Source organism: Diachasma alloeum, unplaced genomic scaffold, assembly GCF_001412515.2.
Source record: "Diachasma alloeum isolate Michigan unplaced genomic scaffold, Dall2.0 Dall_scaffold_00691, whole genome shotgun sequence".
In the NCBI taxonomy this organism is placed as follows: Eukaryota; Metazoa; Arthropoda; class Insecta; order Hymenoptera; family Braconidae; genus Diachasma; species Diachasma alloeum.
This window is the reverse complement of record NW_021680823.1, coordinates 157,315-169,453: the sequence shown is the minus strand read 5'-3', so window position 1 is coordinate 169,453 and position 12,139 is coordinate 157,315. Positions and strand designations below refer to the sequence as shown.

Sequence of the window (12,139 nt, the reverse complement as noted above, 5' to 3'; positions counted from 1 at the left end):
TGTCATCGTATTGAATTTTTGCTTGAGTCCATCCAACATTTCTTCCAATTCCAATTCTCGTGGAGAAAGAACATTTGCTGGAATGTTCCTGTGGTGCTCCGTCTCAGAATCATCTGCTGTTGGAGCATCGTACTCCTCTGAAGCTTCGTTGAAAATCAGATCCCCATCAAGATCAATTGAAAGGAAGGAATTACCTGATCTCAAAGAACTCCCTGCGATATTGCTCGTAGAAATGTCTACTAGAAATGGTGTGGCACTGGACGAACGATCGGCTGCAACATTTGATGACGATGAANTCCGGACCTTTTCAACTGTCTCTTTGGGGAATGATTTCCCAGCCTTCGCAACTGTTGAAGCAAATATTCCTCTCTGTTCTCGCAGCTGTTTTGCTCTCATAGCCATGTACCTTGTCGTGCCAAATACACGGCTCACCTTTCGCTCACTCCATGAAGGTGGAGCAATAGTCAAGAGTTGAATACGTTCGCAATATTCTGTCATCGTATTGAATTTTTGCTTGAGTCCATCCAACATTTCTTCCAATTCCAATTCTCGTGGAGAAAGAACATTTGCTGGAATGTTCCTGTGGTGCTCCGTCTCAGAATCATCTGCTGTTGGAGCATCGTACTCCTCTGAAGCTTCGTTGAAAATCAGATCCCCATCAAGATCAATTGAAAGGAAGGAATTACCTGATCTCAAAGAACTCCCTGCGATATTGCTCGTAGAAATGTCTACTAGAAATGGTGTGGCACTGGACGAACGATCGGCTGCAACATTTGATGACGATGAAGAGACTTCCCGATTCGATGAAGATTCAGAGGGTAGTGATCCAGGAATGTAAGTCGAAGCTCTTTTCCTACAGGAGCTATATAGTTTTGCATTTTCTGGCAAGAATGAAAATGTCCGTCGTAGTCTTTCTGAGATTGAACGCAGGTCTTTTCCATTGTGACTTTTCTCCCTAGGAACTCGCTTTGGATTTGCACATCTTTCGGCATGCGGCATCTTGTGGAATAGGAATGAAGAACAGTTCTGATCATTCAAAAAAAGGGAAAAAAATAATAATAACGATCGATTGAGTTTACAACTTCACTACTAAAATATTTCATACTATCACTTACCTTGATTAAAGTTGATGGAGAATAAATACAGGAGAATAACCGTCGGAGAAATTCTGTTCACGATACTGTGAACCGACACTATTGAACCGTGTGAGATGTTCAACACTCAAGTGAGTGATGAGGACTAATCAAACGGTTATTATTGAGGCAACTCTATGGCTCGTATGGAAACTGAATTCCGAGAAATCGGTTGTTTATTCTCACCCCTACTCGGAACCTTTGATTTCATTGCGCTCCCATTTTTTGTATCCATTGTCCAATGTTTGTGTATAGAAATCCCAAGGTCATTTCCCGAAGAAATGCGGACAAAGTTTGATTTCTCGGAGTTCGGAACGCGATCGGCACCCATTGGTTTTCGAACCCGAATCATCGGATTAGAAATCGCTCGCCCTACCGACCGAGCTATCGTTGGCTTTCAATTTTTATTCAGTAGTAATACCCCGAATGCTTCAAAATTATCGGATATTTCCCGATAACTTCGTTGTAAACAAACACAAGTGTCAAGTTTTGCAGGTTTAAAAATCCCGAGCGCTTGCGCGAGGATTTTGGTCAGGAGTGTCGTCTACGCAACCGCAAAATGACATCCGAGAACAATTGAAGAGTTCGTACGAAATATCCGGAAAAATATATATGTGAGTACGAAATAACCGAAAAAATATATATGTTAGTGCGAAATATCCGAAATAAAACGTCCTCCAGGCTGTCATTTGTCATCAAATGCTGCATTCTGATTGGCCCTGACTGTCCAAAATCCGTACGTGGAAAAATAATCGTCATGATAAGTGAAAAATCATGTGAATTCGAGCAATTAACGATATTGCGTAAGATACTGGCCATGTCTGCCAGGTACAAGAGTGCAGTTATGGGGGTAAAAGTTTGAAACAATGTTAGACTCATATCGTAGTTGACTTTAAACATGCCAATGTTCTAGTCCGAAATACAAAAACATCCAGGATAGCTGAATTGACATGGAATGTCCCATGTATGATCGGAAAATTGAATTTTCCATGGATTTTTTTTTCTCATCTCCATATGGCTATCCCATTTTGATATACCCCGGAAAAGTTGAGTAATATCATCATCCATCGAAGAAAAAAAAATTATTCGATTTTCGAATGGCCCCTGCGAAACAGAGGTATTAAAATAACGAAAAACTTAAAAAATGGCTTAGTATTCATCCTCGTGGTACTGTTATACTTTTAGTCTCAAAGTATATAAAAAAACGAAAAAAATCTTTTTTTATTTATTAAAATCGGCCAATTTGTTCGCAAGATATGATTTTTCCAAAATTTGAGCTTTTGTTATTTGTCCTGGCCAAACAATTAATGTTAAAGGAGCGAAAATTTCGAGAAAGTATGTACCCATGTAGTACTTGACTGGGACATTCTAATTCAGGATTCTGAGAACCAAAAAAATCCAGGGTGGCTGGTGTTGACATGGAATGTCCCATATATATTCGCATATTTTTTTCCGTGCGGGAAAAATCTGAAAATAAATGATAGACAGTTTTTCTAGCCCTCTAATCGTACAAAAAATCGACATCAATTTGCAAGAGGGTGAGGGTCAGCCGTTGATTCATTTAGCATGGAATATCTCCGATAGTATTAGTAACGTAGTATAATGAGTTGAATCGATTTCTTTTCACAATAAGTTGTCTCGGCATATTTTGAAATCAACGGAGATAGCAAAATTAGTTAGTTAGAGATCTGTTTTTATACGGAGACTGACAGCTATAAAAAAAGTTCTCGTTGGAATTTTAATTAAGTCGTTATTTTCAAATATAAGGTTGGGTGTAAATGATTCTCCTCTTGCTATGCACGAAATTTCTCAAACACCGCGAATATCCTTGAAATAGAACTGATTGATCTTGAATTCAAATAATTTTTCTTTTCCAGGAGAATTGTGGCCCTTACCTATGGACTATTGGACAGATCAGTCAACAACATCAGATACATACCATTCTAATTTTTAATCAATTAATAATTAACTCAAACTCATGAACGCTTTTTTTCACGGAATGCTGTTAGTTTGTCTCTCTTTTTTTTTCTGAGGATTGGAATATTGATTTAATTCTTCATATCTACTTTAATTATATTGCAAGATATAAAACCATCGCATTTCTATCGCTTTTTTTAAATTTATTACGGATATATATAATTATAATTATAAAAAAATCATCGTAATTTACCACTTTGAATGTAATTTACGCTTCAACTTCAAGCGTAAAAGACGACTTCTTGAACGTAATTTACGTTTAGGTTTTTCTGTCTGCATCCTTTACCATAACGACTCAATTTTACACAGAGATTTTTACCCAGTCAATTGCCGATCATTGGGAAGCATCGGCTTGAATCTTCACCAAAATTATGTGTACATGTTACGGTCCCCACTCTTTAAAAAGTCACTTCATGTCTTGTCCTTCATCGTGCCGGTCGACTTGAATACAGCGTTCCATTTACCCGCATTGTGAAACACAACGTCAGTTATGTGCCCGTCTCTACGCCAAGTAACTGATACACGAGTATACTCGCGTGCCATCAACTAATAATATGAACAGTGCAATGGTGCCGGAAGCACGAGAACAAAAAAAGAAACAGGTATTGATTATTTGCTGTTCCATTGGAAAAAACGAAATAATGGATGTGCACCACTGTATTACCGGAGTGCATATATCTCAATAGCGCCAGTTAAATGGAATATCTCTCAATTTAATGAAATTGCGTGGCGTCAATGTGTACTTACTTTCAAAACATTTATGTATTTTTGTGACAGTAATATGTATGGAATGTTATCGGCGGTGATAAGATAAAAAAAAGACGCTTTGATGATTGGATCTTCGACTCTATTCGCCTGTGTTCGAGAATATTCACGTGATGAGAATGTCGTGAAAACTTTTTTTTGCGCATTGTTGGAGTGCTTCATGTTGAGTTTGAATTCGATTGTTCAACTGCTTTTCTGTACAAAGCGAGTCTCGAGTCCACACGTGAGGCTATTACCATCAACGCGTAAGCGGTCATTGCCACATCGTGGTCAATACTTTCTATAATACATCGGTAATTTAGAATACTCACTGGGCCTATTCGAGATCAACTGAATGAATATTTTCAGAGTAAGGCACGTGATAAATGGAACCTGTCGAAACCATATTGAACCGAAGTAATACAACATATCTTTGATTTAGGCAGCTTTATTAGAGGAGCGAGTATGCACCTAGCTTTTTTTTATTGTGTAAGATATGGTAATAAGTACCATGAGCGCTAGATAGTAACCAACATTGCGTCACAGCTTTTATAGTTCGGAAAAGCTTCGATTCTCAAATCTTCAATTCTGAATGCGAAAATCGATTGAGCATCAAAAACCCAAATCGATTGAGCATGAAATTCAAGTTCAAAAACCTGCTTATTAGATCGGGACAATCCATAATTTATTGTTCAATATGTTGAGAGACATCTGACCCGTGTTTCAAAGACGAACGCTCCGTTGCAAAGGTTTGACAGTGACGCGTTGATGGATCAAATATTTTGTCTTTTGATCAATGGTTTAGAATCAGCGACTCAAAGGCAGAATATTGAATTAAAAAATCGTTCAACGTTCTTTTAGTATTGATAATAAATTGTTTTGACCAACATTCGACACGTTATAATTCATAACACACTTCTTTCTGTTGAGAAAATTTAATATTTGGGGAAAAATAGTGTCAGTTATGTTTGATATTATTGAGATAAAATTCCAAAATGAGTAGTTTAAAAGTTCTAGCATTATCTTGCTTCCCAATGGAAGCATTATGAACGCGAGTTTTCTTCGATTCTCTAATTTCGGGTGAAAATAACTGAAAATTAAATGAAACATGAAGAAGTGACGTTTTATAAAAATACCCGCATGTATACGTGTGGGCCCGATTTCTGGCGTCAACAGCTAACAGATGACTGATCCAGTGATAGTGATTTATTCAGTCATGCGAATATTGAAATATTAAATAAATAGTTCATCAAGTAGATTACGGCTCAAATATTCATAATAGTACTGAAAATTTGCAGAAAAACTATTTTGTATGCCAATAAATAGTGATTCAGCTGTTGGGACATTAGACCTAACTTATGTCCGAGTAACTGAAATCGTTTGTCGCTATTGATATTGTTATAAGTAAAACTATTGAAAATCCTTCAGTGCACGTACGGATTAATCAAGGACTAATCTCAGAATTTTTTTTTTCAAAGGTTTTTAAAATTTTTTCTCTAGAAAGAAATTTTGACGCCTTTACATGGAAAGAATATGAAATAAAAAATTACTATGTGAACATATTAATCCAGGAGCACACCGGAAAAACTTTAAAATATGATCTATTTTAACTAAATTTTTGTAATATAAAATTTATTTTTTACTATTTAACGTAGTAATTTTGAATAAAATAAATAGTATAAAATGCGCGCCAGAAAAAATAATATTTAAGAGCGTCTTAAACGTTTTTATTTAAAGGCATTTTTACTATTGAATCAACGAAAAATTACTCAAATTCTATGAATTTTGACTACGTTACATTGTATTCTTTTTACGTTTTAAAATTTTGATTTATTCACTCGCGCCTCCTACATTTTACTCTACGAAACGGTAAAAATTACTGTGTTGACTAGTAAAAACCAAGATTTCTAGGTTTAAGAGGTTATGCCAGCGTTTGGTTGCTGGGCCAATTTCTCCTATGCTTTAACACGGTTGGCCCAGCGGCAAAGATCATACGCTGGCTTAACCTCCTAAATCTAGTAACCTTGGTAAAAACTGCAGCGGGCATTTGGATCGTCGATCGTTTCCATTTCTTGGAATCCTCTTCCCGTGTCGACAACACAATCGGCCACGTGGTGAGTGAGTCACCGGGACGCCTAAGTAAACGTGCTGATTAAAGAAAACTCCTGCGGACACGATCCGAAAATAAGGAAAAATTCCTGTTTCCATAGGCAATTGTTATGAGATTTCTAACACCTTGCATTTTTAATCTAAAGTTAATCCACTTTTTTTCTCTGTGCGGTTCTTGAAAAAAAAGCGCTCTTGCTTCTCCTCTTCCACGAATATTCATGTTAACATGATATTCATGTTCAACATGAATATTAGTGTTGAAAGAGAGGAAGGGGGATGTTTTTTCATCACGAAAGTAGAAAAACATATTTATGCTCATAAATTTCACAAGTGAGAAATGAAATTTTACCTTCTGAGCTATCACGTTCTACTATACTGACTCGCAGTTTTTATCATGTTCCACACTAATTTTTTTTATGGACTCCATCATATTCGAATTCCGTCACTAGTATGTTTTCACCCGCTGCGTCGTAATTTTTCATTTGTTCTCAAAATTACTATGTTAAACCGTAAATTTTAATGTTTGGCGAGTATGGTCCTCCGTCTAATTTCTCATATTAAAAATTGTCATGTTCCCATAGTAAAAAATATTTTTATATTCTTTCCATGTACATTTAATCTAACGTTTCCATATCTTCTCGATTTCTGTCCCATGACTATTTTGCGAAGATTTATAAAAATTTTCTCGAAATTCTGCACACACTGACGTACATGGAGATATCTTCTGAAAATATTATATCTTAACGTTAAATCCATCGATAAAGCTTTTATTCGCATGGAAAAATATCAATTTTTAGGATTGTCATCTTAATTATATCTGAGAAATCTTGTAGGATGGCTAACTATTCTATACGACAATCATCTGATACTTCTCACTTACTGCAGCTTTATATTGCAATATTGTTTTTCCTCTTTCATTTTCGAACAAGAACATTTAATCGCGTGAATGACGCGACACCAGTATAATGCGAATTCTGCCTGACTTGATGAAACTCTTGGAAAATCGTAGGTTTGTCTTAGAAAATCTGAGATGCGTGAAATATTGAAGATTGCTCTTTGTCATATTTACATATTTAAAGGTACCCGTAGCTAATGGACGTAAAAGCGAAAAAAATCGCGAGACCCATACTTAAGTATTTGCCAATGTATCATGTCCCATTACGTATTAGGAAAATTTTGCTTTCCATATCTGCAATGATATTTTTAAAATTAAAACATTGATTATCAGTTAAATTTACGCCATTTAAGCTAACGAACTTGCTGAGGCATCACTAAAGAGAATACACGACACAATTACTATTTATCTTAGTAGAAGACTCAATGAATCTTCTCACGAGAGATATAAGTTATGTAGCATGGCCTTCGATAAAACCGACTTTAAGCACTTGGAAATTCCAGGTTCTACTACGCGGCATATCTTTTCTTGGAGTTTGATAATATTTCCATTCGATGGTTATTATCAATGATAAAAAGTATAGGCAGTTATTGCCTGGCAGACAATGATATTTTATTATCATCGTTCAGCTGATTTGCCCCTTAAATTTACCACATAAAGAAAAAATAATCATTCTATATCTATAAAAAAAATCCATCTCTTATTTTATCCTTTATTAAAAAAAAAAGATTTGTATCTCCTTTAAATGACTTGAGATTAATTATTAATGGGATGAATGAAATAATTTTCTATTCTGGCGTGGTGAAAAAGAGAAATGAATATACGATAAATATAGATGTTGAGTTGAAAGAATGTAGTTATGTTGTAATTCCATAAACCTCCTTCCTTTCGTTGTATTCCTTCTTCTAGAAGGTTCAATGGAGCAATGGTTCAAATGAATTCAGTACAATTAAGGAGAGACTGCGGTGAAATTTAAGACTTTGCTCGGCCTTGACAGCCATTGGACGACTTTTGGTATATGAGGGACTCATTAAAGAATAAGAAAAATCACGGAACCGATCGGTTTTGTATATCCACTAAAAACGTCATTTTTCACGTTTTTACCTTAAAAATGCTCCTTGTACCGCAGTTTTCATCTGATATCCCTTTTTTCGTTATACTCTAATGAGCTAACTTAAGTATGCATTTTACTCTATATATAATAGATCGTAAATAAATGATTTTGAAATTTTTTTATTTTGTTTCCGAATGGAAGGTTTGTAATCGTGATTTTTTCCGATTTCCCAATTTTGACTGGAAATGCCTAGAACTGTCATGAAACGTGAAGAAATGATGTTTTCAGAAAATGTCTGTACGGGTATAGGTATAGGAGACCAGAACAAAGCGGGGTATCTAAGACAAATAGGCGGGTGTCAGAGCTTCTATCATGCTTATATTGCTTTTTAGCAATCACTATTCATATTCTAAAATTATCAACTCGCGTCTCCAACGTATTACCATTGGGGGTACAGCGGAGTAGTGTCTAAAAACTTCAAAATAATTATAAATGCTGTTTCTATATTTTTCACCTTCGAATCACCAAAAAACGAAAGAAAAACTCTGAAATCGTTAGCTTCATGAAATTTCATGAATTTTTCCACGGATATAGATGCTGAGAGGCTCTGTTCATTGACACCAATTAAAGTTGAATTATTCATAGAGTTTGTGCAAGATTGGTATTTTTTTTAAAATCGGTTTTTCGACGCTCAGTCCAAGAATTGTTATCAGAATTAAATGAATCATGGCTTAAAAAATTTGTGTTGATAGCCTCTTGATTCTATCAGAATATGATGCGGATCGCATCTATCACTGTTGAGCTACAGCATATAGTTTTTGAGATTTAAAAAAAAAATTTTTTCATGATAAACTGGAAAAATTAACAGTCATATCAAAGAAATCGTGGCTTACAAAGATTGTTTTGATGCTTTCTCGATGAAGTGCAAAGATGATGAAAAGAGCATAACTATTTATTAAGTTGCATAGTAGCAATATGAAGATTTAGGTCATATGGAGGTCATGAGGGGGTCATATATGAGCAGATCCACGTCAAAACGCAAGGCCAAAAAAGTCGATCTCACGGATTTTCTCGCCAATTCTTTTCCTAAAAGTTAACCTCAATGCGAACATTTTGAAAAAAAATCACCCAAAAATATTAAAAATTAAGGAAGTTATGATTTTTTGAAAATTTTTCGTTTTTTTCGATGCATATTTTCAGGTGATTTTTTCTTCAAGTTTTCAGCAATATCGAATTCGGGTTTGGAGGTATCAAATCGCGGTTTTGCACATGAAATATATATAATAAAACCTGTAAAATGAGCCGTCATTCGATGTATTCCATTGTTATTTAAGGGTTTTATGCAACAAAACGTGTTTTTTATTCAATCACAATTATCTCAAAAACTTCATTTTTTTTAAATTTTCACTAAAAATCATCAGTAAGATGATGAAAATTTCGGCACCAATTAAAGTTATTACTTCGCAGTGGTTGACTGCATTTTGATGGGTGAAATAAGCATGTTGCTGGAAATCTGAGGAAAATGTTAACTAATTTCCCTTAAATCAAGATGTGGGTGCTAAGGATCCTATTGTCGATTTTTTTTCTCAAAGTAGATCTTTAGACTAATATTTTGAAAACAAAACCATTGGAAAATATCGATAATTACGGGAGTTATGATTTTTTAAAAATTATTTTCTTTTTTTAAATCAATAAACTTACGTGATTTCCTTCCAAGAGAAAGAAATAGTCTTCCGTTCCGGTCAGTCATATTTTTCGCCACACAAAACCCTCTGATCATGTAGATCCCTAGTGTACCCTCTCATTGAACTGAATGTGGCTGCACACGGCTCTTCCGAAGCACCTGCCTAAACGTCAGGGGGGTCCAACTCCCATATAATGGATGAAACATGAATGATAGTTCTTCCCACCCCCGCCTGGTACGCTAGTGTTGTCGGCGCATGCGCCCAAAATTGAGGTTTGGTGCATATTTTATTGCGCGGCCAAGTTCAAGTTCATTCAAAAATGAAATATTTCCCGACATGTTAAGATTCTTTTTATTTTTTTTGTCTGTATATTTCTTGATCATGATAAAATGTCATTGAAGGAGCGATGTGTAGTGCCTGGCTGTATCTCAAATGCAAGAAATGGGAGACATAAATTTTCAAAATCAGTTTGGACTGCTGAGAGATGGAGAAAAGCAATCAATTCACCAGAGCTTGCAAACATCAAGACAGAGGATTTATGGAAATATTGGGTGTGTTCAAAACACTTCACCAAAGACGATTATCACGTGACGGGTAAATACCCTCGATTGATGGCATGTTATGTACCGAGTTTAGAGTTGAATAACCCTCAGACCGGTACAAAGACACAATGTATTGTTGGTGATCACTCTGAACGGCTCAACAGTTCTGATGGAGCATGGGAAAGCACTGATAACAGCATCAAGGAATCGACAAACAGCTCTTCAGCACCTGAGGTCATAAACCATTCATCACATGAGGCTCATGATGGAATGGATGAAGAATCGACATGTTCTGCTCTTCCAGTGGATGATAGAGACAAGATTCTTCCAGTACTCAACACTCCAAGACTCTTCCAAGACTCTTCTAGTTCTCTTCCAGTGGGGAGTACAGAGAAAGAGAGGGTTGGTGAGGAGGGTCATGTTCTTTCACCAAAAGTGATAAAGAGAATGGTTTCTGCGCGACAAGTGGTACATAAGGAGAGACAAATGGTGCTATGCCAGAGGAAGGCCCAAAGAGAGCATAAACAACTCGTTCAATTGAGGAAAGAAAAGATATTGATGAAGCAAAAACTGAGCCGTTATGAGAAAATAATCGGAGCGTTGAAGCAGAAAGTCAAAGCCAATGAGGCCTTTAAGAAATTCGACGAGATGAACCGTATGCAGAAAACACTCTTCAAAATGCAGTTGAGGAATGTGGGAATCAAGAAAAATGTGAATTTATTTTTCGTAAATACAAAAAAAAATTATCCATTATGCAGAGGAATAGTTTTCAGCATTTCAACAATGTTTGGATAATTTTCTTCGAAGTTTCGAGAAGTGCGTTGGGATCTTTAGGGGAAGANGGGGGGGGGGGGGGGGGAGAAATGACTAACATTTTGCTTGAGCTAGAAAATGATGCAAATCCGTTCAAGGACAGAGCGGCAGAAGGGTCATGTGAACGTCAGGAATCCGGATCGTTTCACGTGTACGATTCCCAGCCACTGACGTTAATTTCCCCATCGAAGTCAGACTTGGATCTGTGCTTAGTGTCAGTGTGTCGTCTATCTCCACTTGTGCGCTCGCTGTATTGGGTTCTCCTAGTCTCATCTCCGTTGGAGGTGGAGTTCAGTGTCACTGCATCGTCTGTTTCCACTAGTGTGCTTGCTGTACTCGGGTCTACTAGTCTCATCCTCGCTACTGTCTCCATCTGACCAACAATTTGCTGCTCCGCACTCGTCACACTCGAAACAGAAACAATCGTCAAAATATCCAATCAAATCGATCTCATGTAACATATCTTCAAATTCTCCTGGGGAGAAAAAACTGCAGGTTTCGTGGACTCTCGAGTGTGGTCTGAGTCGTCTGGGGCTGACGTAGCAGGGTGTTTTGGACTCTCACTTGGCTCTACCTCGTTTACTCTGTGGGATGTTGAGGGGAGTTTGTTGATCGGCTTCCGTATAGCTCTAGTGTCCCTGGCCTCTCCGGTCATGCTTCCACATGGATCGTCTGTTGTGGGAACTGGTGATGCTTTGAGAAGGGACTCCCTCCTCAACGGTAGTGTCTCTCCCAGCCGCAGTTGGTATCTCCGACGCCTCGTTCCCGTCCCTTTCTGCCGTTGCAGAAGATTCTTCATCTTCCCGGGAAAACCTCGTTGGTGATTCTGCATTTTCCCTGGTTTTAGTTACGTGTATTGGAGCGTTGAAGTTTACGGGTTGAGGGTTTCCCTTGTTGAAGGGAAACCCTCAATTGATTGATTAAGCATATGATTGATTACATTCTACGAGAGTATAGTATAGCATGTTAATTTTTTACATCTTAGTTTTGAGGCTTTCGCGGCCATTATTAATGACGTGGTTGGCTTCCGGATGGATGCCGCGTTGAGTTTCAGCATTGCGCCGACGTTTCGCAAACATTGCAGTCTGCATCTTCAGGGCTATGAGCTCCGATTCTGAGCTCCGATGTGTGGGGGCAGTCCTTATATACCTTCCCTTGTGGTGGTGGGAGAAGGGGAAGGGGGGGGG

General features: G+C 37.2%; 1 protein-coding gene across 1 annotated transcript in view; it reads left to right on the top strand.

Annotated features, from left to right (window-relative positions):
- The first annotated feature begins 3,535 nt into the window (after positions 1 to 3,535).
- Positions 3,536 to 12,139, top strand: part of LOC107044230 (peptide transporter family 1) — a 90,957-nt gene continuing 82,353 nt past the window's right edge. Inside the window, exon 1 of the mRNA XM_015266037.2 lies at positions 3,536 to 3,712. Within this exon, the coding sequence (XP_015121523.1) occupies positions 3,665 to 3,712 (48 nt within the window). The 5' untranslated portion in view covers positions 3,536 to 3,664. The remainder of the gene's footprint in view (positions 3,713 to 12,139) is intronic.